The following is a 27,566-nucleotide window of genomic DNA, read 5'->3' as shown; positions in this document are numbered from 1 at the left end:
CATTTCCTATTGCTTATCGGTGGAATGTTGCAAGACGATTCAGACTAGACCAATCATGCAGACCAAAGTATCTGTCACCGTTCCTATCCTCAGACGCATCGACCTTTCATTCCTGTGAGCTTCTTCTTAATGCTCGATTTTGATGTACATGTATAGCCGTATATATACTACCTAGATAATGATGTGCATAGTAATGAGTAATCATATGCCTTTAGATTGAAGAATCCAACTAAATCAGCGAAAATTTGCGACATGGTTTCTCTAATTAATTATCTAAATGTGGAAGCCGTATTTTCGCGTTTGCTTTACAAACGAGACGTATTTGTCAACAACGCAATGCGTTAAAGCAAACGTATCTTCGTCCATCAACAGACGGTGTACACATTGGGCTATAGGAGTACATATTTACAATATATAGAAATGAGTGTTTAGGAAAGATTAGCTGCATAGGGTTATTTTTGCTCGAAATGGCAATTGAAATTACAATTCCCAAATAGTGCAGCAGCAGCGGCGGCGGCAAAAGGAAGGTCGTCATCCTGCTGTTAAGTTTAGGTTTAACGCAAAAAACTTCTCTGTTGACATACCGAAAACAACGATACAAACGATCAGACAAAAGAACAGAATATATATAAAAGAAGATGGACTATATAATACTAGTGCAAAGTTTCATGTTAAAATTCTAAGTCAAACATCACCATGATTATAACTGAAATCTCGGAGAGAAGCTGGCAGAAGAGATTCTCCAAAACGACAAGGTCGGCTACTTTCAAAGATCGATGCCACGGTCAGGGAAATAATTTGCATCATTTGGTCTGCGTAGTCGTAGGTTACACTGTAACCTACACTGTATCTTTAAGATACACTGTATCTTTTTGCTTAGATACAGCCTTGTATCGACGATTATTCCTTTGAGACATACGGGAGCTAACGCGTGATACCGGGAAAAAAAAATTCGATCTTTCTACTATTCAAAGCCGTTCAAAATCTGACCAGCACAATGGTCAACCGTAAGGTTTGCACGGTAGCATCTAAACCAACTCTTGATATTTTTTTTTTTCCTAGACTATATACTCCCGCGGAAAAATAGTAACTTCTCGTCTAAATATTTCACAGATCGATTTGGCTATTTTACGATTACCCGCTACTGGTCAATGTACCCTTGGCACAATGTACGAATTTCTTCAAAGCGGATTTATAAAATATGGGACCATTTTCGTAGGCTGGATAGTACTTACCCGTCTGCTGCAATAAGCGATGATGGAATAGGACTCGAATAATAGTGGCTAAGTTGTTACCACCAGTTCATATATAAAATAGGGTAATCGCTTTGTGCCATCATTATTTTTCATCAACTACGTTACATGTCTATAGCCACCGAACACTGACGTATCGACTGAACGGCGTTGAAGATGATAGATTATTGAGAACCTTATAATAGTACGACGTTAGCTATGGACGAGAGGTCGATGCACAGCATAGCTAAATATAGGAAATTCATATATAACATATAATCATATTTTGATATATATATTATTGGACCTTTTCGAATTTCATTTTTCCTAATTAAATTGAACACACATCTTCACAGTTGTTCCCTTTTGACAACCTTTGCCGTCCACGCGCTGCTGATATACATTGGACTGTACAGTAAAAATAGTGTGATTTTTTTTCCTCATTTAATTTACATGGTCCCATGTACCAAAAATTATCCATAATCACAAAAAACATTATTATATGTTGGTCTACTTTGGCAAGACCTGGCCTCTTGTACATGCAAGTGCTGACCACAGATCAAGCATTACAGACCGAAACAAATAAATCCGAACAACTTGCGGAGACGTTTTCTAAACTAAAAACTACTCTGGATTTAATGTATTCAACTGTAACACAGTAATAGCACGAGAGAGAACCATTTTCTCTATATTTCATACTATGAGTGCTTCACAATTGTGAGTAGGATCACTTTAAAACACAGGTAACAATTGACGTATAATTACTTTGGACCAGCGTCGCTCCGTAACTGTGAGGTCCTCTACTTGGGTATTTTGGGATATTGCAAGAGAAACTGACAATTGTTGTGGTCCCAGCAAATGGGACCGGCTACAACAAGACTACGTGATGCGAAAGTTGGTGGCTGTATTTTTTTTTATAGGCCTGTCTGACCAATCGACTAGCTGCGATATCGACTTCTCTGCGACCAACTGTATGTTGACTTGGTTCTATATGCATATCCATATCGTAACCATTCCTCTAGTTCTATGTGCATTTCCATATCGTAATCACCCCTGTTTAGGTACAACACAAAGGACTTGTTCCCATCATCCCTGTGGTTCTATATGCATACCCATATCGTAATCATTCCTGTTGAGGTACAGCACGAAGGACTTGTTTCCATGACGAGTATGAAAGCTCTTGCGCGACCTATCTTGACTTGGCCTTGACGAATGGGCATGAAAATTATCCAAATAGCTATAAATTTACTTATTATTCTTAATTTTATTAATCTTACTTTGATTGATTATTAGTTGCTGGTAATTTCCTTCACCAACGCGGAAACGCCTTGCAGTATGCTTTTCAGTTTGCCAACGTACTCAAAGAGATGCATGCGTTAGGTACTCAGGATACGTCGCCCTTTATGATCACGCACACCAACAGGTTCAGCAGTCGATTGCTTTGGCAATATCCAGTATTTCTCGATAAAAAGACACGTAAGCTATGACAGCGTTTCCATATATATATATATATATGCAGCATATCCCCTCATTACGATCTCATCAGTTTAATCATCATATCAAATTCATTTACAGAGGCTCAGCCTGTATATGTTTCTACGTATATCTCTGTACGCTGAACACGTACTCGTCAATTAATCACTTAATACTAACAACAACAAAAACAACGAAATCGGCCCATTGTATGCTTAAGGAAGTTCCAAACTAGATCGTATTTTCCATCCGCTGCATTTGTTTCCGGCAGGTGTCAGCAGAAAATTGAACTCGTGTTTTCTTATCCGGCATAGCAACAAACGTAAGACACATGTAAGCCTAGCGGATGCGATGCTTCATCCATGGTCCCATGTCGGTGTCCACGGTTTTCTCGTAACTATTGTTTCGTCCCTTCTGTGCTCATGCAAACAGCTGTATAGCTTTCTTTCGCTCTATTGAGGTTTGTCTAGCGATGCAGTTGTCGTCACAGCTTCTGACGTTTCCGGAGTGCTTTGGACCGATCGGTCCAGACTCAAGAAGGCTATATCAGATCAAAGTCAGGTTCCACACTCAAAACTCAACGTTTCAAGAAAGTTGAGTAAGCTAAAGAATGTACCGTTATAAACTAAAATCTCCTGGAATCGAGTTCAATCAGTGAATCGACATCGTTATTCTTTTACATACAGGGTTGATGAAGACTACATTTCTCCCTTCGATCCGCGAATGCGTCTACTAACATGCCGCAAGTGAAGATTGAGCGTAAAATCTGGTTTATCCTCGACATACTGTATCGTTGCTGCTGGTGTTGTTGTTGTAGCTGACGTCTAATTTATGCAATAGAAGATTCAGTTTACTTCGCCGCATGGCCCTATCTATGTCCGGATGGTTCCGGCGACGAAGGATTTCATGTAGGATTGTGAATCAGGCGTATAATACTCGAGGGTACGCATCGCAACGCACCGGCAGTGTACTTCATAAACAGAATGAAATGTCTATGCATATCCGTACCTCAGCGTAACATATCTCTGTCGGCAGGACATTACAAAACACGAAAGCGATTCCGTGCTACCTTCTGAACATAGGTAAACATACGACTGTCGCAGACGATCACGTAAACACCAGTGCCAGCACGTTTATTTGCTGAACAGATTAAAAACGAAACCGAGACACCGTTTGGTTAAGTGCTAATGCAATCTCATAAGTGGTCACTCGTGAAAAATCGAATCATCGAGTAAAGCCGCCGTCTGAATTTGCCCGAAGCAAGAATAGTGTTTTCCTTGAAGCAGGTGTGCATACTGCATAGGGTTATAGCGAATACAGGATCCTCTTAGGCTATTTAGACGCTTACGCGTTTTTTTAGACGTTAGCCAAATCGGAATATATTATACAAAATAGCTTAACCAATGCTTACGAAACTGAACGCTACGCGTACGAACCATAGCAGACGGAAAATCAGAACTAGCTTTAGGAAATACTTAAATTGATCTGTTTTCATACAGACCGCAACGATATTAGTGCGTTATTCCTGTGTGCCGCAAGTAATATCCTGTACTGCTTTGGAGTCACTTTAATCGTGATGTGGTCCGTTTGACTGTGTTACAGCTGTTACCAATTGGCAAACAATGCCGATAATATAGCCGGGACACGACTACATCGCTGACCTTAGCTTAGTCTGGCCTGATCGCGACGATAACTGTGTGGCCTAGTAGTGTTGGACCGGTTTTCTGGACATATAATGGGGTTACAGTTTTGTCTGACTAGCGATTTTTTTTTTTGAAATTTTCTTGTTTTCTCACATTCGTGGATTAATAGGAAACTTCGACACCGTGTACTGTCGCACACAAGGTGTATTTCTAAGGTTAAGTGATTTTCACACTGGATTCTATCACGTGATCGCTATTTAGGAACCAGCTATAGCTCTTAAACAGCACTAATCATAAAGCACTAACCGGCTTTCTCATCAATAGACCCATTTATTCGGGCCATCGATAACCAGCTAATCATTCGCTTAACCTCACTGGTCCGTATACTATACTATAGCGATTTCCCCCCTAATAATAGCTGCTTACTTTCTTTGACTGACTTACTCTTTGCACGCAAATTGGGTATCCAAAATCCTTTCCACCGCCCAGCCGAAATCCCCAAGGGGTTTTATCACCACGCATGAGCTTCACCGTTGTCTCCGACATCACGTCGACTTCGCACTCGTTGGCTCTTACGCTCAGAAGAACAATAAAAACCGATTCTCCGTAACACTACAACAACGACTATTGATGGGACACCACTTCACAACGACGGAAGAAGCCTCACAGAGTTGCACTGAAGATCACTGTTGAGCTGGTCTAGTGGGTCTTGGTCGCTGTATCCCCGACCGCGTGTCTGAGTGTTTGGTATTGGCAGTTTCGTCAGGGGGCGCCGGGGTCGTTTTGACTGGTGAGAGCTGGCCTATCGTAGAGTAGGCCCGGCTCGAGCCGATTCAAGTCGTGGCTATGGGAGTTGCAGGCAGCGCCCGCCAGAAGCAGGCCTTTTTAGTTGTGTAAAAGCTGTTTGGTAGGTGAACGTTGCCTATTGGGTCCTCAGCCTCACTCACTCGTACGCTCACGATCGCGTAGTCTGCCTAACTCAGCAATCGTTGCTTATGGGCTAGCCAAGAACTGACGGTGCCAACGCTGCTGTTCCTGCTGCTATTGCTACTGTGGTGCTTCTGAAGGGAAACCGTTCTGCTGGTTGGGTACCACGCCCTACCGCCAGCAAAGTTCGTCGTCCACAGGGCAGACGGGCAAGCGGGTGCGTTCGTTCAACGATTACTACGCGAAACATACAGAAACACATCTACAGAGAAATACACACGCTTACACACATTCAGCATTTGTAGCAGCAGTATCAGCAATGGCAGCCGTGCGAGAGAGACTCGAAAAATGCCAAAAGAGATTCGCCGACGATCGCTGGCGGTTGCTGGGCTAAGAGGCATCGACAGCCAGTGGACGACTCTGGGTCCTCTAAGGTTCTATGTAGAACTGACGCAGGCACCAGCAAAACAAGAGGCGGCTCTACTTCTAAATCGACATAGCATCGTACAAAGGCTGTAGCATTAGAGACTACCAACGACCATCACTAGGCAACACCTCACCAGCGCCCTGCAGGCAAACATGATCAACGTGCTAGTCAGCTGCACCGTGGTGCTGCTGCTGCCGCCTGTACGCTGGCTGTACACCTACCTGGTCACCGGGTTCACCAGATGAATAGACCGCAACAGCTACATTACTTGAGTCGCGGGTAGAGGCAACGGTGGCGGAACCAATCGTTTTGTGCCCATCTATTATTACAATAGATAGGCAAAGCATTTGATACTAAGGTCGAATCGGCATGTGGGCCGGTGCTGTGCTGCAACGGCGGGTAAAAGAACGTGACCAGCAAAAGCTGCAAAAGGACCCAATGGGTCTCGTTGGTCGGGCTAGAAAGGTAACGCTCACAGGTTTGTTGGCTAGTTGAGCCGTTAACACTGCCACGTTGAAGATCGGACGGTGGTGCGTCAGACTTCGCATGGATACCGGAAATAGTTCACTCTATAAGAACGCCTCACAGGTCAGGATGACAGCCAAAGAAAGTATGGTAGTAGGTTGGACCCAGTTCGCGAACCTCCATCAAACTGGACATAGCAAAAAGAAACTGACGTGATTGTTCAAGCATGGGGATCGCTCACGAATACAGTCAACGCCATTTATTGTGGGAAGCTGCGCCCAACGGCTTTAGCGCCTGGTATACTCTTGTTGCACGTAGCAAGGGGGCATCTGCCTGTTGTTGTGTGCCGTGGTCTCTTTTGTGGGGAAGATATTTTTCGTCGGCTGATTCGTCTTGTTGGACACACCGCCGCTTCGATCCTTGAATAGTAGAGCTGACTGCCACATCTTTGAAGACGGAGCCACCACGGATTAGAACGCAAAATAGATAATAAGCCAACATAGCTACCTTACATATCTATTTAGATTTGGTTCGCGTGCTTGTTAAGATGACCATATATATGTACATATATATATATTTTTTCAGTGCAAAATTAATCTCAACGATGTCAGTAAAGCGGTCGTGGTCAGGCTGAAGAAGTCAATTGTGAGAGTGGGCTAATGGTCTGAGTTGCTGATGAACGTTCACATATCCTTGCCGGCCCTGATCACCCCCCAGAGGTGCCAATGGTAACATCTTGCCCCATACATACATAACCTTCCTGTTCAACTCTCCCTTTCAAATACCGCTACAATGGCGAACGTTACTGCATAGTGATAAATGATAGCGACGCTTCTGGATTGGTCCTATTTCATGCTGGGCCTAAAATTTACTGACCACAATTATTGCTTCCAACGTTAATGCTAACGCTGATCAAGTACAGCTGTACATAGTAACTATTTACGGAAGGCACGTTTCAATATTTACCCGCCATTTCATCGTTACTGTGCCAAGGGTCTATATGCTATTGGTAAGAACAATCCGACATATGACAATTGTGGGACTGATATTTTTTGTCTCTTGCCAAACACGACACTGGTCAAAATCGAGAATCGAAAGGGTACTGTTTACAATAGACATGCTACTAGTACGAATTAGTCTGTTTGGCCTGTAACTATACGAATCCTTACCATTGGTTAATGATGATGACTAAGTAGATTGAGCGCTGCTATTACCGAACGGCCAGCAGGCGCCTGCGAACAAAGCCTGGTAAAATTACGAAAACCCATTGAGAGGCAACTAGAATTTTCCGGACAAAGCACGCTTATACGTGATACCCACATCGTTCACGTTACCTAAGCAATATTGTTAGTCGACTCCCAACAATCCACGCAGCGAATTCTAAAAGCCTCGAAAATTCCTTTGGAGCAGAAGTATGTTTAGAATAGAAATAATCACCGCACTAATTAATTCTATGAATGAGATAAATGGCGAAATACAATGATACCCCTTTTCAAGTATGTCGAAATCACTCACTGAACAAACATCGACTTCTACATTCAGCTGACGTGATCTAAGGGCTACATTTACGGTGATTTATACATACGCCATGAGGTCATTTGAACACATAAGGACCAGTCGTCTGTCGGAGACGGAAGCTTAGTGTTCAGAAGGCAGGCAAAAACGCAGACGAAATGAGCAATGATTCGGGACGTTGTTACTGCGACCGTATGACGAAGGCAGGTCGCTAAACATCCTACAATTAGAGACAATGCAAATCTTGATAGAATAACGAAGAAATGGGTCGCCTCGAGCTGGAGCAGTGTAAAGTGAAAGGTTCATAGTCATAAAAATTTTGCTTCACTAAAAATTAAATTAATTCAATTACCTGCTACTCAGATGATTACTACGATTTCGCTATAGTTAGCTCAATTGATGTCACGCTTCGAGAGTAAACACTTAGTTCGGTAAAGATAAATTAAGACCCTGTTGAACTACTATTCTTTCTAACGTTCGAGCGACACTTAAGCGGATCTGAAGCGCGGATATGCAGGGCCACACGATGAATGTTTACGGCATGGTTTTGAAAACAGTATTGCCAGTTTCTTCTTTTTCACAGAACATTATAACGTATCGTAACGGCTCAATTGGAACAAATTCATCTTTTAATCATTCGCTTTATTCTTTCTTTATCGTGCAGACGAATTTATCTGAAACAATTTCGAAGCTGAACAGATTCTGAACTCTGGGGTACTACTCACTGCTTTGGTATCCGTATACGCAACGACGAGAAGGCCGTGCTCTATTGAAGTTCATCGAAATTTAGTGTTTATATAGAGCCATTTAGCCGCTGAGCATACAGTCATCTGTGTTTATAACATATATCCTCTCGCGGACAAACAATAAACGCAATGAAGCACGATTTATTCATCAATAATAATGGTAATAGAACGTTCCTTTAGCGTTACAAATTGATATAATATATCCAACATATGTAAATAATACATGCTTTGCACTATTCTGTGGTCACGGTGGCGACGCGTCACGTACAAAGAAGCTCGATTATCAAACACGCTTGGAGGTTAGGATAGTTCGCTTGTTACGCAGAGAACGTGGTGAGTACATACAAGAACAATGTCCATAGCGCCATAACGCAACGTAAGGCTGTCACATAGACGAGCACACGGGACAATTTAATAATACCTTTGTACGAAGTATGAAGAAAAAGGTTGGCAAATTTTCTTCTGCAAGAAGTATTGGACGTTCAGATTGTCATCTATCCTCCAACGTACACTCGACGACCACGTAGTTTAAATTTTATGTACTTTGCAATCGATAGATTTAGCAAGGACAACGGAGTACGAACATTAGCTAATAACGAAGACGGTTTAACCAATAGGAAAGTACGCCTACAACAACTCAGGTAGTACTACCTATTCTTTACGCGTGTGTATACGTTGGAGATTTTTGTTTCAACGATTGGCCATTCAGCGTGCAACTATCTATCTATCTATCTATTTAGGTTTTTCTATGATAGTACCAGGCTCCTTCGGGCCATGTCCAACAGCTCTAGTCTGCTTTTAACTAACTGGCCAGCAGGCCATTGTCGTTCCACAGAGGCAGGCGGACCGACAGCGCAAAAACCATCTGTTACAAAGTTACGGAGTTTGTCACGTCGCCTTTGCCAGACAAATGCAATATGTTCCTATTTATTTCATAGAAGTATTCTATGATCCGCATGATATTAATACCTGTTACCTAATAAATACCTAATATAATACCTAATAAATGCATCGTATCGATCAACGATACGATACGATGCGACCGATAGCACGGAAAGCATGCACATACTGAAAAGTTACTAAAGTTGTCCAGTTTATTCGGTAGCTTTTAGCGATATGAATCACAATACGGTCACGCTATTGATGGATATCTGTTAAAGGCTTGTTTCCTTAGGGCGGAGTGGCGTTACAAGTTGGGAACTAATTGAGCATATGATTTAGGACGTGCCCGAAAGCATTCGACAACGGTGGACAAGACACAGGATGGCTTATCTCGTTGGTATTTTTGGACATGCCATCAACTGCCAAGGCCTCGTGCTGTCCGTTGTTAACACTGAATCACAGAAGCGCATGCCCATCAGCGTAACAAGCACTTTATTCAGATTTTACTAAGGTGGGGGGTCACATTCAGAGAATATTCAGTACAGCTTCTAGTTTGATTTCATTAAATAACTAGGCTAAAACATGTAATGAAGAGGGAACGCGATCAAATAGGGAATTGAAGCTGCCGCAAAAATAGTTATCTGTTAGCGGGTGACAGTGATATTTATAATTGTTATTTTAGTTCCGTTCGTGCAAAGCTGATAATATTATTTGTTACCGAAGCTCACTGGTGACTGGTGTGTTTGAAGGAGCGAAGATTAAGAATCGAAAATACGTTAATGTCGAGTTCACTGAAAAAACTACTTAGCGCCACCTACACAATCACCGGGACGCCTCTGGAGAGATGAATAGAAAGCTTGAATCTTAATAAAAAAAAAAATAAGTTATTGGTTAAATATACGATTGTACAAGCATATTCGAGAATTCTTAAATTGTCCTACATCACTACGTATCTAAAAATGTCGACTATCTACTTTGGTGGGCGGGGAATCTGCATCACAACAGCTTTCCTATTCGTTTGTACTGTTTAGCTCGGCTTCCAATGCCGACGTTGTTGCTTTGCCTGCTTCACAGCCAAACAGTCACGCAGAAGTAATTTATACATATTCACATGTCTCAGATGCTTTTATTGTCTAGGTCAGGAAAAACCTCGCCTATAAGGAGAGCGTACGAGAGAGCGCACCTCTGAGACAGCAGCACCCACTACCGCAAGCGCTAGCCTCGACACCATTTGAGAGCCCGGCAGACGCTTCGTGCGCGTTCAGGTTGAACTGCTAGTGGCCGTTAACGCGTAGCCTAACGCGCCTGCAAAGAAGTGACTCATCGGTTCAGGTCCCGGGACTTCTCTGCAGACAACTGAGCCGTTTCGCAATCTTACGGTACGAAATTTCTTTGGCGTCGCTGGGCGCTATCACTGCCCATACAACTGACAGTGTGTCTGCTTGTCGGTTTTTGATCATTCGGTGAATTGTCGACTAGTCGGAAGGTAGGTCTGGCTTCCTGTTCTTCTTGCCCTCGTGTGTGGGTGGGTGGGTGGCGATGATAGGGGTCATCGTCAATGACAAAAAAAATTTCTGTCTCACAAAGCCCGCTCAGTACCAAATGCTACTCTTATTTTGTGTCTTGAAAACGCTGTGTGCCAAAACCTCGCGGTATACATCTGCTCAAGCCGATTCTGCTCAGTGTCCAGTAAAAGGCGCTGACTTTTTGAGGCTTTCTGCTCTACAAGAAATGCTTATTCGATGAGTCCGACAAATACTGCTGTGCCCGGTGGTGCCTGTTAAAAAAAACCTGATACTTCACGATACGGGTTCGCGTTACTTATTCGATGATTACGGATAAGGTAAGGATGGGCATCAAGCAAGAACGAAGACCCATGTAAAAGTTTGCTGGTTCAAAAGCTATGCGCGACAGAATCAAGGTGGACCGCAAAGACGATCAAGTAGTCGACGGCTCACGAACATCTGTGGCCGACTGCATTGATAAATAGCATTATGTTAAGTGTCTCTGAAACGGTTGACATTTATTGCAATGCCTGGTCTTATTGCTTCGGAGACTCACTCTGTGTGACCAAAATTACCTATAAAAGCATTAGGACTTCTAATTAGTCATCATTTGCGGTCACCATTGTGATCGCTAGGTAATTTGCAAGGCGTTGGGAATCGACGTCGTTGAGTTTGTTAAATTAATTGAATGCGTCAAAGCGCACTTTGACCGAACGTACGTGCGTGTACACACGAGGATGGTTTCAGGCCATCTTTGTGGTCCATCGTTTACAGCAAACAACGTCTTCTAATCTATTCCTATCGTGTCCTTGTGAACTAGTTTCCCATTTTTTGTGACTTACTGAAAAGCTTCAATTCAATGGGCGAAACCGTAAAAATCATCAAATTATGATCGAAAAGGCTGTCACATAGACAACAGCTCACCGTGTGTGCAACGAAAATTTCTTTGCCCAACTTTTGCTAAATTGCCCATTTTTTCAAACGTTCATTAGCTTGACTGTTAGTTTAGACATCTTTTCGTTAACATTATATTAGTCCGTATAAATCATGCCTTAGACAAAATAAATACATTGTTATGAAACGGTGTTATTTGACGATAACTAATAATGACCCAGACAATATTCATTAGTAAACATCTCAGAAATGAAGCAGAACAAATCGCAGGGTTTGTTGTCCGTGAACACAGGCATTTGCAGATGTTTGCTAGCAAAAAGTAATAATCGCTAGAAGAAGTTTCCCCCGACTGGCATAACCGTGTTTCGAGCTTGAGATCAAGATAGACCTTCGCAATCGGACCAAAGCTATAACACCAAAGCGTTTGGTAGAACTATATTAATTAGAGTTGGCCATTAGCAATGAACAGTAAGAAAACGTAGGGCACTAAACAAACTGAAGAACAGGACAATAACAAACCGATTGCTGGTATTTAACAACCTAATCTAGTCTGCTAATAACGTCTTAGTTTAATACAACATCTAGTTATGTAGGTGTCGCTGTATTCGGCGTTCATCTAACAAAAAGAATGAGAAATCATAAACAGTGATAGCATCTAGCTATGTATAGTTCCTATGTACGAGCCATCGCAGAGAGGACCTTATAGCGACGGTTGATTATTGATTCATATACGTTTTACGTCACTTTTCAAAATTCGTTCAATCGGAAGCCAATCATTATAGACGATCAAGCTAACTTTTGTAAAATCAACAGTAACTGAATGTAACAGAAACAGTAGATATTAGAATTTACATGAACTTTCAAGTCCTAAACATGGCGTACAGTTTTTAGTTGTTGCATTTAGTTGTCTGTTAATGAAATGTACTACCATATAACGTTTTTTTTGGACCGGTGATGGATTTTCTTCTTTTGTATATCAGGTAATTTCTATAATTTTTACATTTATCAACGTTTCTTTCATGTCGAACAATAGCACGTAAGAAATAGATTTCGCCTTTCGTTTATAAAATCTTGGCTGACACACTACTAATTCACATGTATAGCTATGACTCGAGCCTCATTAATTTGTCGACTGTTGACAAAACTATCCGTATTATACGTTAGGAGAGGTTGACATATGTAGGCTTAAAAATATCTACATTATGTGTAATTAGTTCAGGCTCATTTAGATTCGGGCAGATCGTAGATTCGGGTATTACGTGTGGGCGCGATTTTAAACGCCCACAAATGACTTTTTCCGTTCACCAAGCGGCGATCAAATAGAAGTTCCGCAGCGCAGCTAAAAGTCGACGATGTTTGAAAAGCCCGCCAAAAATGGCCTTTGCAGCTGACATTCGTTACTGCTGCCATCTATCCCAACTGGTATTCCAACCGAGCTGAGCGAAAGATCGTGGCCAGACATCAATGGATAACGAATTGAAACGCAGGAGCTAGCTCGTCTTTAAATACGAGTATGCATGATGGTCTTGCATTGATTAGAAAAAAAAAACATGAACAGTATAAGCGTAAATAAGCTTGTTGATCAAGGATTTGCCTATCGCAGACCGAAATCATTCGGTCGCCGCCTCGTCAGGGTCGCCGGATGACAGCAGACTGATTTTTGAATCAATTTATTTGTTATCGCAGCTAATCGCGCCTAGTATTCCATTTGATAGTGCTTTTATTGCGCTGGTACTTGTCATTGTTAACTCCATGCATTGAATGATCGTATGTAAAGAACCGACGCAATTGTTCCATGGTACCCATTCGTTCTCTCTATAAACTGTTATAAAAAACTGTTATGTTCCAAATGTGCGTTTTAGATAAGTGTTTCTAGATAGTAGATGCACGTGGGAAATGGTGTCACAGTAGGGCCAGAGTATGTTAGTTTATTAATTTAAAAAAAAATTGTCCTTCAAGGTAAAGCTTGCTTTCTTTTTTTCTTTTTTCTTCAGTTCTTCTTATATGTAGCCCACAATGTTCCAACTTAGTTTCTTTTCTTCTTGATTCAGATAGCTCGGGTTAATCCATAAGGTAAGTTACAGAGCCCTAAAAGAAGAAAGCCCTTTAAACGAAATTGTTGATCTCAATGAATATACAGACAGCCTATACTCAAATGTATTTGATGCGATGTTCGGTGGAAAAAATATCCCCAAAATAACTTTGGTTTAAGTTTTTCTATGATTGCTAGAACTTTATTAAGCGACAAAAATGATCTTAGTGCTTATGGAATGATGTTTCGGTTAGAATCGCTAAGGTACAACCATTCAAACAAGCATAATCATAAAGCCAACAGTTAGGTAACCTTTTTTACCATTAGAAGTCGTGTCACAAGATAAGTGAATTCGGCCGTAGACGCCTTCTATGGTTTGGAAAAATTTTTCCTGTCAGGTAGTCTCGTAATGGATGCATGCATGCATATAGCACTTTGTCTATAAGCAAAGTACTCTACCGCCTCCCTCGCTTCCCCCCAGAAATCAAGCATTCTCGATGTGATCGAAACAATGGCGCAATGCGATCTTGTCTATTGTTTTATTTAATAAACACGAGCCCAGCGGCCATTTTCAAAAGATGCCAAGGTTTACATTTTATAGTGCATTAATAATAACTTTCAGACTGTATATTTAGAAATGGGTGATTTTGCCATTTGTTACCTAGTGATACGATTTTATACGTAAATACGTTTAGAGAACTATAATATTGATTGTTTTTCTGAAAACCATCTGCACTTCCAAGCATTGTTTTGCAAGCCATATCACCATTGTAACGGATGAATGCTATCTCTAAATTATATACATACAGAGTAATTTTTGAACAAGCTGCTGATACGACTAAACTGGTTTCGTGTAAAATTCATGGCCTTACGCTGAGGCAAACGGTAGCCCATGTTCTTGTCACAACCCTTTGGTACAGAAAGGAGCGTTCAGGGTTGTCCAAGCCACATAGGTAACAGCATCGGCAGAATACCCGAGGATGGCTTTTTCCTTACACCGTCAGAAGGTCTCCTTGCAGAACTCCATTTTAGATAGATGAAACGAGGGAGGGGGGGGGGGGATTTTTTATTGTGAGGGTAACAGCTTTGCGCAATGCCACTCTGCTAACTTTACTTAGACTAAACGTTTTAGATTCCTTGTCCTATTACGTGCAGTATGGTTTCAGAAATAAGATATAACCAGGAGCCTATTTGGCTGAGTATATGGTGGATCTAGCTGTCCAGTGATCGATGCCTTCCTCTAAAATCGCAGCGACCTTAGCGTGTATCAAGGATTTTTTCCACACATTTGGCAAACATCTCTGATGATGGTCACATGATTCACAAAAGTATTAGCCTGCCACAGGTGTTCGCGATACGTTTCCGTTTCCTATATTTAGCGTATAACATCTTTCGAAGTTTTACCAACCCGATATAATTTGGCACTGCATAAAATGAGCACTGAAAATTTGGCCTGAGCTGAACGCTCCAGGTCTCAATCCGGTCCCATCAGAGTAGCCAAAACAATCTCTCTTAAATTATAAGGAGAATAATACCCAGCAGAATTTCTAAAAAAGCTTTCTTTATTGATAAAAGCACCTTGGAACCATACCCTAGGGTTTTTCAAAGGTATCCCTAGAAATACTACTTTGGAAATATATACGCTATCGAACCTCGAAATAATAAAACAGAGATAAAGACAGGACTGTACTAATTGGAAAATTAAGTAAATGATCACGTACAATACTAGACACCTCCAGACCCTATGTCCAGGGCAGACTGTATAATGGCCGAATATCCGATATCCGTCTGCTTAAGCGATGTATGATGGATTTATTTGAAACGGCAACTCATATATGAAGGACGATCCTATCGTCACAAAGCTTACCATTTGGATCGGTCGTTAGCTCGTCCTCACGACTACTTTCCATAGTAACGATATACCTACGAGATAAAAAAAGAAAGATCGACGAGGAGTGAAAATAATAGTGAACACCACGTCGTAGCTCTATAAATAGGGAATAAATTGTTCCATGTTCGTCAACAGAACGACTCCTCTTGTTCCGTTTCCCCAGAACCAGTGTAGTATAGCAACTAATAGTAAGATCCCTTAGTTTATCAATATCGCAATGACAAGCCTTGCCTTTTTTCCAGCTGTATGGCAAGACAACATAACCCATCTTCAGACTTTATCCACAATCGATAATTGGCCGATATAGAAATATAAAGGCCAGGAATAATAACAACACCAAAAAAGCATTGCGCCGGGTTAAGAGAAAAAAGTTGCCGGAAATCAATGGACTTGAAATTATCGCTGTTTGAAGGTGGAAGAACATCTGACTCTATCAATAGGCTAAACGCAATCAGGCATTAAGGCCATAGGAGGACAGTTTCTAGCCGTAAATATTATACATTTAATAATTTTCATAATTTTATCCATATGAACGTGTAGATTCGGCGAACAGGTCGAAGTGATATGATCGAAATACCTTATGGAACACGAATCGACGCTAACTATGAAGGACAAACGCACGTTTTACCTAGACGAAATTATATAAATAAATTTAATTTGGTTCAGCAAATTTCGAACAGACTCGTTTATCCATGCCAGGTTCACTAAATATAAAAGGATATCTATATGTGTGTGTGTAAAGATCGTAATTACTGTTTTATATCCAGTTGTGCACCTAACGAAATACGAGGCAGTGGCGGAGGCTGCTAAATCGATCCTGGTTCGAATCTGCTAGCGACACATGAAAATTGATGCGGGCTTATACTGAGAAATTTTTCGTAATAAAAGTAAGTTTTTTTTTATTTTATAACGTAATGCGTTTGTAAGTTCATAGATGATCATAGAATGGCTTGTTGGGTTGTATCGAAAATATCGAATTATAATCATATTTGAACAAACTAGAGGAATTATTGTGAAAAGCTGAAGCAATGAAACACCTGTGCGGGCTTTCGCTGTCTTACTCTTCTGACATGATACGAGACAGCAGAGAATTGTTATTGTTGCAACAATTGTAACAATGTTGTGAGGGCTAAACCAATCAATTTCTATTTTCACAAGCTCCTCCATCTGTATAAATCGTATATTTATTGACAGGACGGAAAAAGCCGTAGGCCTCGGTGTGTAATGTGTTCAGACGTACGCAGGTAGGCGCCATTCATGAATCCGATAGGGCCACTAGTCACAGCAGCTAAATGACAGTCGTGAATGGTAGCATCCAATTAATCATGCATTGTTAACAGAAATGCTATGACGTGGATATATCGGAAAAGAAGGCTTATAGTCAAATCGAACGGAGGAGATACAACCTGTTAACCCTGTCGTCGCAGTCGTTCGTGTTCAGTAAGAAACAAGTCGTTTGTTACCTATCAGCGTCAAACCATATGGCCGAGCACTTTCTACTCAGCCTACGCTAGAAATAAACAAGTACGAATCACGCCATATCAACGAAGAATTGCATTGTGACCTCAGTCTCATGGAGATGGGTTTGTGTAAATTTGCCAGCTGTTTCATGAGGTGGCCGTTCGTAACCAGTTTCAGATCCAACCATCAAAATCAGCACAAGATCTCACAAACCGTGAAACTGAGGGAGAAACGGCCACATAGCTTGTATCATAGGCTGACTTGAATAAACGTAAATTGTCAGTATCGCAGATGTCTGAGCTTGATCAAAGATTTGTCTGGACCACGTTTTCGTTACGGCGAGAACATATTTTGCATGATCAGAAATATGTTCGTTTTCAGTATTCCATAATGGACTAGTATAACCACCTGTAAACTAGAAAATAATGAAATTACCTTTTTTTTTTTTGAAAATTAGAAGTTTCCTGCAACGATAATGACTTGGGAAAGAGGAGTGTTTCAGAGTTGTATATATAAAAAAAAAATCAATTTTGTCAACGAATACTCAACACTTTGATGAACGAAAATAAAAATCTATTGCAATAATTGAAAAATTGTATCTATGAAAAGTATAATAAAAATATACTTTACTGTATTCTGTACCGTCAATTATATCCTTCACTGTTCACATAACGTGTACTACCATCAGACTACGCATCTTTAGGTTTAATCAATTCCATGTATGGATTTACAGTAATGAATACTTAAATAGCAGTTAAAACAAAAACTGACGAAGACAGCACCACGTTTTCGGTGCGCACTCAAAAGCGTACATCGCCCTGCCTTGTCACAGTACGGTAGAGAAATCAATTGCTAGCTTAGCGATCTACTTCAGCTACCGGCGATTAGCGGTCGTCGACGTTCTGCTATTCACTGTTATTTTCCATAAATCAATCTAGATCGTGAGGTAACCTTGAAACACTTAAAAGCCAATTAATGTTTTTGCAACTTTGGTGAGCGTTTCTTTTGTTTATGTTTCGAATATCGATACGGGCATTTCCTAGTGGGCCGAGATCACCGAGGGATATGAATCTTGCCAGCGTTAGAACGCCTGACTTCTACTCGATTCGAAGGCAAATGTTTCATCTCGTAAGGTTAATTTGGACTTGACCAAATTAACTCTCGAAGTCCAACGGAGAAGTGCTTCTATATAATTCAACATGGAAAAACTCTACCAAAAGGTACGCAAAAGTGCCGTTAGTACCGGTAGTGAACGAACAAAGAAGAAAAGGGTAAATTTTATCAAACACGAAATGCTCACTGTGGTAAGCCGGCGCCTGGGTAGACATTCGTCAAACAAATATGTTTGTATATAGCAAAGCATTATCATCACCATCGAAGAAACCCTTTGATGAGAGTCATCACCATCGAAGAGACCTTTTGAGACGAATATTCTTGTTTTTATCGCGGTCATATAATGAAAGCATTTTAATTAAGACTTCTGCTTCAGATGACTACGACCACAAGGATCTTCGTGAAAGCTTTGCTGAATACGTTTTTAATTCTACATTAAGAATAATGAAAAAAAAAAAAAGGCAAGCGTTTGCAGTTCGAACTGTTGAAAAGCTGTGAACATTAACGACTGGGAACAGTAACATTGGTATATAGCATACACATCTTTCAGCTTTGGGCGAGCAAGAAAATTCAACGTGAAGTTATTATATCAACTATACCTTGAAAAGCGCTCACTGACCGTAACACAGTACCATATTCATTAAAATTACATGATAATAATAATAACAACAAACAACAGTAGGACTGATGATCAGTTTGTGGGTTGAGAATATGCCAAAGACGAGCGTGATTATATTAAGGGCAGGGCATTATTCCTGCTTTACGCCGTTTCACCATTGCGTACTCGTACGTTACAATGGCACAAAGAGCTGGCGACTGGACGACACTGGGGTTCGTCGCAGGATCATTGCGTCCTTTGTTAGAAAGGCATCGTGAGACCTGCTTCAGAACTGAGTAATTGTTGCTGGCCTGCACCTTTCCGTATATTTGTGATGACGCTACGCAGACTTGCAGCAATACGATAAGCCGGGTAATAAACAACGCGGAACGATGAGGCTGAGCAGAGAGACGGTTCGCTAGACGGCAGATACAGTACTATGAATACACGAAAGCCATCCGCGCACTCTTCATGGTACTGAACCGGAAGCTCTCTTAGTCAGTTTACCGTAGCTCTGTTGCTAATCCGTAGATCAGGGCGTCGTTGTTTAGCTCTATTTACATACGTCAGCCTTAGCTGATGGAACGTCCCTACGATGTGTAGCGCAGATGTTCGAATGTTATGGAAATCAAATAAAACTACTTCCTAAAAAAGGAGACGTTTTGCGTGTGACGTTGTTTTCACTGTCCGGATAGGCCGTCAAAAAACCTTGAGGTCGAGGTGGCATTGGCCTTAAACGTCGATTCATGTTAGCCACAACAAAAATATTCTATTATTAATAAATGCCTGGAAATAAGCGAGCTATTATGTTTGTTCTCTTTGAACAGCATAGATATTGTTTTCACCTTTCCTTACCTGAGATGCGGTTAACCGATATTCTGTGAACGCTCCTTTAGCATGCGGTTTTCGTCTCGATATTGTCGCTATTTGGGCTTGCCAATGTATTCATTCTTTCTCAGGTCTTCTGGTAAGATACACAAGCGTACTCATCGATCTTACTACTTAGTATTTCTAATCGATCTAATACCCCCTTTGAATGGGTTCGTCTTCAGTGGGCTTTTTATGAGCCAGTCACGAATATGGCACAGTATTTCATCCGTCGAAGTATCAGCATAAAATAAAGAGTCAGCTCTGACGCCGACAAGTTTTGCAGACTGAATACGGACGGACTTGTTTTCTAGCGTAAAACAATACGGAGAAAATCTGCTAGTCAGATTACTATAGATCGTCTCCTATTGTATTGTATATGCAGACATATCGTTTACAGTATTTCATATATTTGTTCTATTTCTTTTGGCAAGCATCGTGCTGCCGCCGTGACGAGGAAAAAAAGGTGTCCACAGGCAAATTTTTATCTTAGACGATTATGTCAATAAATGCACTAAAGTCTGCTTGAACAAAATTGACGAAATATTGAATAACGTAATCGAATTAAGATTAAATAACTCTGGATGTAAAAACTTTTCTTTGGCTGGCACTTCTAGTTTTAGACCGTGTTTTCTTTGAAAAAAAAAAAAGTAAAAACTAACTTTTCCTCTACCCGTTTTATCATCAAACAATTTCTAGCATCCAAAAAGTACTCAAAAAAGATACTAGATTTCGAACTCACGACGAGCTTAGCCTTTGGTGAATGGCCTTAATAGACAGATGTGTCAACCCGATTGATTTTGGTTTACCACACTTTTTCTTTAGTTCAACAGCGTCCCCTCTAGTATAAACAGGAGACGAGTCCAATCATTTTTAGTGTTCACGATTGGATTTATAAGCTGATGATTACTTTTCGATGACTATGCCGATGCTACCTAAAAAACTTGTGCCCGCTCCTGTAAGACACGTTTGGATCATCATTTATTTATTGACTTATGTTGAACTTGGCTTTGGAAATGGCTCTCTCACGTATTATCGTGTTCAAAACGGCATACGATTACATTATTTGTATGAACAACAAGACAATATGTATTCGAGCCTAACAGCCTAACTATCAATTTATGAAACCACAAAATCTGAAAGGTATCACAATTTTACTTTTCAAAAATCTCTCATATATGGCCAGCAACTAAATCTTTACTGACTGTATCTAGTACAGCGTTATTTTGCACTGATAATTCATTTGAGCTCAAATGTCGTTTTTTTTTTCAAATAATACAGCATCAGCATCACTGGTTCAATATGTTTATTCTTTCGGCGTTTGATAGACGTTCTTCTTACTCACGGATCCATAGGTTCGTTTGTACCGACACCTTAGTTTTCCACTAGTTAATCTTGTTCAGATGAATCGTAGTCCTTACTTTTCGACGTAGGAACTTGTGTGACGCCGGCGTTACCCATAATATCATCGTCCTTGGCTCAGAAAGCAAAATCCACAGTCTTCCAAACTTCCAAATTAGCTAGCATATTTCGAATATGATTTTCCCTAGCGCTTATAAAAAACAACTGGTCAGTAGTACCTAATATGTATTGGTAGCCTACACTTGGTGTTATTTTAAAATCTTACCATTGTTCCTATTACTCATAGTGCAATGGTTCATGCATCTGTGGTGCTAATTCTTGTATTTTTCAAGCGTATCACAACCTTGAAAAAACAAAATGTTAGTCCTGCTGGCCCTTCCCTATCTAAGATCAAAAACTTGTAAATATTTGTCCACTACGCGAGAAAAAAACTCATGTTGGGTAATAAACAGCGAAGTCGCATTATAAAAGAGCGAATTACTTCAAATTATTGTATCCGTCCAATGTCTAATGGTCAGTTACGTGTACTTTGTTTTTTTGTACCAGAATAAAAACAAAAAAGTCCACCCAGAAGGCTTCATTATTGTTTCTATTTAGTCGAAATATTGCGCTTCCACCATTGATAAACAAAAGATACTCGAACTACCAGCACAGGGGACGGACTCATCATTTGCCAGCCGTGCATACTTATTTGACAATGTGATAGTACATAAATTATACCTTTATTGTGAGTTCTGACCACCGATAAAGTACGTTATTCTTCATTGAGCATCGTTCTTCTTTGTAAATCACATTTTGCGCTATGGCTATACAGGAGGCACCTTTAAAGCCGCCCTCATCTTTACGCCAGTCAATTGTGAACAGCAAACCCTCAAATAAGACCTTTGGTTATTTGCCGGTAAGACGTTCCGCTACGACGACAGTTTCAATGCTCGTCAAGAGCTTGAGAAGGCCTTTATTACGTGCTACATGGGTACAAACCGTAGATCAGTTAACCTCTATATATGCACTACCTTCGCAAGCCTAAACACATAATACATGTTTGTTTTGGAGCGTTCGTGCAGTTTTCTCGAGTTAAACAGGCCAAAAAAATAAGCAGAGTCTGGGCAGCTCTCACGTTGTGGCGAGGCACAACTTCGAAACGACTAGAGGAAACCACTGTGTTAAGCAAAATTAGCGCCTTAATTTTTACGTCCCTCTAAGTGCCGTTGCACCGCAGGGCTGTTTCCTGCATAGCATCGAAACTATCCAGTTGTTCTGCCCAATCAAACGTACGTCTTCTAAATGTGCGTTTTCTAAATTCGTAGATTCGTTATCGTTATCGAACTATAACGAGGATTTTTGACAGCATTACTATGTAGCTCAACACTAGCGTCATTCGGTGCCTGCTTCTGTCAAGAAAGAAAGCGGATTCCTTCGCAAATTGACACTGAACCACGCGATACGAAGTGTGAAGGATAAGTTCAGCTTTACAAAATTAACTGTCTTCTAGATTTCAACATAGATTTTATCAGTCGCACATTGTTTTATATCAAACACTGTTCCGTTAAAGAGCGCTGCCAGAAACATACGGACAGGCTTACGATTTCAGTATTTACGATATCGAATTAATCTTTTCACGTTCTACTTTGCAGAATGACATCTCTGTCTTGAGTCTGCAAGATTAACTTTGATTTGTCAAGTGGTAAAATTGCAGACAATTATCTGTGGGTAGAAAATCTAAAATGGAGTAAAAAATCAAACGCAAACGGACGCAAGTTCCGATCACTCATCCGAAAGAAACTTAACGACATTTTTATCGTTATTATGAACATACGTGAGACGGTCGACGCTGTAGCGGCTGCTTAGTCATCTAGAAAAACGCTATATTACCGCCTTAAGGTCATAGTGAAATAAATTCGTGCTGGTTAGTTAACAATGAGCGTATGAAACAAAAAAAATAGTTCAAATATTCATGAAGTTCATATATACATGAAGCTACGTTAAATGGGTCGGAATACGGATGCTACTACGTGAGGTTAGATTACGTTGACATGAATCGGCCAGTTACTTCTATCTAGACTGCTAATAGTGTGCTGGGCAGTTAAATAATAGAATTTTCATCTTAAGAGAGCAGAATGTACGGGTTTGTTGTTTGTTTCAACTGCACATACAGACATCACGCTCAGTAGTTTTATATATATATATATATATATATATGTGATTTCCTTTTAGAAGTTATGTATACGTTAACGGCGCGTCCAGCAGACTCTCGCAGGTCTGTAATTACCGAGGTGCTTATACTTTATCGCCGGAATGGAATACTATCTTGTTGAATATTAATATTTCAGTGTTACGGATTATCGCGTATCGTGTAGCGGTAAGCAACGTAGCATATCTACAAAAACTTTGGTTCATTTTTTTTTAAATAAAATATCCACTTAAGTACTAACTATGACTACTATGGCGAAACGTCAAAAAAAAAACATGGGAATAGCATAGTTTACATTGTTTTTGCTCACATTTAAGGTCCAATGACCTTCGAATGTGAAACTGCTTAGATACAATTCACGTTTACAGCTTAAGTAAGGAAATAGTATTATAAAAAACGATGCTGTATAGGACAGGTAGGAGTGACCGAAGAAGACACATTCTGCGTGTTTTCTAACGGAATATCTCAAATACATGAAAAGAAACATCGAGCACTAGCTCGGCCGTTTGTCACAACTCCTCGTTTCTTTAATCAAGTACTCGATACCCGCATTCAAATACATTTTAGACTGGCCTGTTTACTGTAAAAAAGAAACGACATTTAATAAATTCATATAATTAAATAAATGAATATAAATAATAAATTTTAAAAAAATAATATTTGGGATTGTAGAAACATCGTTCAATTTAAACCAGTTCGACTCAATTACATCTAAAATGGTGATTATCTGTTCAGGACTCCGCTATTCCACAACAATGTGATCCCTTCAAGGTGCCCTTTTGCGAATATCAGGAAGGACCTATGCGGCTCGAGGCATGGCCTGCTTTGTCATCATTCTCAGCAACATCTGTCGAATTGACAAAACACACGACGAACTTCCGACTCAGCCGTTCGGCTGGTGGTCATCAGGGAATAGGCGGTCATAATGGGTACCGTACCGATGACGACAAGCTCTATGACAGTAATCAGAAGAATGCCTTAATAACATTTGTTTCCGTAACGCTTTCCCTCTGCGCTACATCTGAAATTGAAATGGTTGTGTTTAAACAATTGCGATTCTACATTTTACCATTTTTTTTTTTTTTTTTAATCTATCAAATAATGAAATCCATTTAGTCATTTGTAACAACTTGGAAGAGGAAATATATAGGCTTATGCAAACATGTTACGAGTGGCGCGGTTATATTAGACAAGAGACCTGCAACAAACGGGGAAAATTCTCAATCAAACATTATATCACTTGTGTGTATTTTACAGTGGAGCAAGGTTAGCTACATGACTGGGGGATAAATTAATAGCGAATAGTGAATAGCGGAACCCCCATCAAGTAGGGTGCATGTATAGGGTGCGTAGACCACATCGATCTAATTTACCAAAAACCTACGTTGTCAAATACCTCATCAAGCACAATTACCTGTTGATGCATTCGTTTTCCGCGGTGTCAGGCTCCGAAAAGCCTATAATATCTTTATGTCGAGAACTATCTAAGGGCAACGATACATATTTGAGACCAAAAGACACCCCGAAAATTACCGATTGTAACAGAGTACGCCATCTTGAATGTGTGCGGTAGAAGTTTTAAGCTTCAATCGGAAGCTGGTCGTACTTCAGTTTAATTTTCATAGCCTGCGATACTTGAATCAGAAGCTATACCACGCGTACAGCGAGCTCTGAAGCGTGAGCAACAAACAACAAACGCCAAACATGTGCGTATAACTAAACTGTAGGTACAATCAATATTTATAGAGCATGATATCAATGCTTTTGACAAATAAATGGAATATAGCTAATCAAAATAAATAGATGAAACATACCTCGTAAGACATGGGGGCGGTCAGGTTAATCATGTTTCCAGTTAGGCCGAAGGTCGCAAGAAGCGTATAGGAATGACCGACAGCAGTGTTTCTGAAAAGCGGTTCTAACGTTGCCATTGTAGGTGGCAGTGAGATGGGCCCTGGCAAATCATTGGCAGCTGGAAACTATGGAGAGACGGCGAAAACTGAGGAGATCTGAAACAAACGGTTCAGATCTCCTCAGTTTCAAATATATACCATTAGTCGTAAGTCTATATTGAAAATAAAAATCTTCATTCAATGTTTTTATAAACCCGGCCTTATCGATAATGAAGGGAGATTATAAGGACATACCAGGATTTGTTGGATCAAGTATATCGCTGTTCCATGCAGGATTGATAAAAAGATCGTGCTCACTAGAAGCCGGCAAATGTAGAGCTAACCATAATATTTGTTCCACAAACGCAGAGATACAACTGGAATATATAGAACGTTGGACAATTAGAAGAAATACTTTAAGCCTAGTTGTGTATGTACGCTGTTATAAATTAAGGTTTTTTTGTTAGGCGCAGGTAAGTTGCATATATATTTCAACAGCCACATACCGGCTCTTCAGAAAAAAAGCTCTGTAATGCACATTTCGCTTAGGGAACATGTGCACATCGACAGATCATGGATGTAAACACATTAAATGTATGGGGTCCTGTGATAGGTGTTCTGTCCTATTTTATATGCGCTACACAACAGAAACTGAACGTACCATTAGTGAGATCTAACATTATAAGCATTATACCATATTACGATAAGATATACAGCCCTGAACATTTACGTATGCAACGAGGTAGCGGCGTGTCTACGCGCCGTAATTGACAGCAATTTCTTCTCGAAAACACAATTGTAGATAAATTAAACATCTTTGGATGCTTATGACGCTTCCTGTGTGTTAGACAGAACAGCCAACTAACATCTATTGCACTACATTATAACGGTATGAACATTAGCCGCGTGTTGGATCTCGCTCCTGTCATGTTTGTACGAATTTTATGAACTACAACGTAGCAGAAATGCAAAGTTAACCTAGTTACTTATTGCTGATCCTCTGTTAGTCACCTTCTCTAAAGTTACCTGTGACAGGAAGCGTTCATGGGGATAGTTGGCTTTTTGCGTATTGCGTAACCCAAGAGGTTCTCTCAAGTGGGCTGCAAACGGTGGGTACGCAAAAACAGAACATTTCTCGATTAGGAAAACGGCGAATCTATTGATGAGAGATGCCTTCGACTATGTGGCGTTATGGTAAACGCGTCAACATTGACCCTTTTTTATGTTTATGCCAAATATGCGATTGCGACACATTTGTTCATAGCACGTCAGTTGTGGGAAGACGTTATGTGGACTTAGATTCATTGATGGTAGTTTAAACATGAAGCACAATTTATTTTTGGTAGATATATAATCACTCATCATCGTCTTATCTTGGATAAGGCGCAGAGCATCACTATATAGTAGCAAACTTTAGTACTTATATGTATGCAATGTATCAGATGAAACTGAAGTCTTCGTTTCTATTGGCGCACTACTTTTATGAGATTTCAGAGGATATTCGCGAGGGATGCTGCAACTTTTGTTACCGTCACAACTTCGAATAGCGGCATAGATTTTATGCTTGCCAAACTTCATCTTAGTTCTATTTTAGAAGTCGTCGAAATTACTACCTCAGTAAAAAAAAAATAACGGCCCCATCAGTTCGAAATTAGCGTCAGACTAGAACTATTATCATTCAGCTGCTTGTTACTATTCTCTAATGCTAATTTTTAGATCCTCCGCGATGGACCCATTTCGGTCGGAAAGTTTGTCCTATCTAGACGCAAAGCGAGTTCCCTTTCAAATGACCTCGGAACGGTCGATTGTGAAAAGAGTAACAAATGAGTTCTATCAATTCATGAAGACTTGTGGTTTAAAGGGCTCTATTTGTTCACTATGATGCTGTTCATTTGATTTATGTATACAACGTGTTTAACCAAGAAAGGGTAGCTAACTGCACTGAAATTTCATTGATAACCACTATATGAGAGCTGGTCCTGCTTAATTTTGGAATGGTTTGGTGTGAGAAGGTCAGGGCTTTCGATCAACATGCAAACCTCTCGTCATGTTAAAGCCTAAAGAGTGTTATGGCTGTGAAATTGACAATAGCGGAATAGTGGAATTAAAAAAGCTTTTTTCAACGTAATATGTACATGTATAAAAAAGGTATAAATAGGATGCACTATTTTAAAAGGACCAATAGAGATATCACTAATGAATGATTTGTTCAATAGAGCCGATCTTTGGGTGTCTAGAGCTTAACGACAAACTTGAACATAGTATAGGAAATACATCTTGTCATAATTTTAGAAGTAGCATGGCAGTACCAGCGACTATAATCATATGCCCAGAGTATTTCTATTCCAAATAACTGTCAACAAGACAACTATAATTTGACCCGATGTAAACATTTCGTTAACATATTCCTCAGTACGATTCGACGGCCTTGTTTTTACTGTCAGTGAAGC

At 40.3% G+C, this 27,566-nt stretch overlaps 2 protein-coding genes and 1 long non-coding RNA gene across 6 annotated transcripts in view; 1 reads left to right on the top strand and 2 right to left on the bottom strand.

Moving 5' to 3' along the window:
- Zasp52 (Z band alternatively spliced PDZ-motif protein 52) overlaps window positions 1-5,623 on the bottom strand; it is a 57,636-nt gene extending 52,013 nt beyond the window's left edge. For 2 of the 4 annotated variants that reach the window (XM_022793051.2, XM_022793081.2), the window contains exon 1: window positions 4,793-5,623. In XM_022793051.2, the coding sequence (XP_022648786.1) occupies window positions 4,793-4,894 (102 nt within the window). In that variant the 5' untranslated portion in view covers window positions 4,895-5,623. The remainder of the gene's footprint in view (window positions 1-4,792) is intronic. The other 2 variants (XM_022793090.2, XM_022793060.2) reach the window with 2 other exon arrangements.
- Window positions 5,624-9,471: 3,848 nt separating this feature from the next.
- Window positions 9,472-27,566, top strand: part of LOC111242925 (putative fatty acyl-CoA reductase CG5065) — a 36,710-nt gene continuing 18,615 nt past the window's right edge. The window contains exons 1-2 of the mRNA XM_086984977.1: window positions 9,472-9,821; window positions 10,448-10,796. The gene's annotated coding sequence lies outside the window, so the exon portion shown is untranslated. The remainder of the gene's footprint in view (window positions 9,822-10,447; window positions 10,797-27,566) is intronic.
- LOC111252864 (uncharacterized) lies at window positions 23,680-25,838 on the bottom strand. Its single transcript, XR_002674383.2, has 4 exons — window positions 25,372-25,838; window positions 25,039-25,233; window positions 24,758-24,894; window positions 23,680-24,245 (listed from the first exon to the last, which is right to left on the bottom strand). It is a non-coding gene; the product is annotated as an uncharacterized LOC111252864 (long non-coding RNA).

Source organism: Varroa destructor, unplaced genomic scaffold, assembly GCF_002443255.2.
Source record: "Varroa destructor unplaced genomic scaffold, Vdes_3.0 BEIS01000001.1, whole genome shotgun sequence".
NCBI classification, from domain to species: domain Eukaryota; kingdom Metazoa; phylum Arthropoda; class Arachnida; order Mesostigmata; family Varroidae; genus Varroa; species Varroa destructor.
The sequence above is the reverse complement of the archived record's forward strand: the minus strand, read 5'-3'. Positions and strand labels throughout refer to the sequence as shown.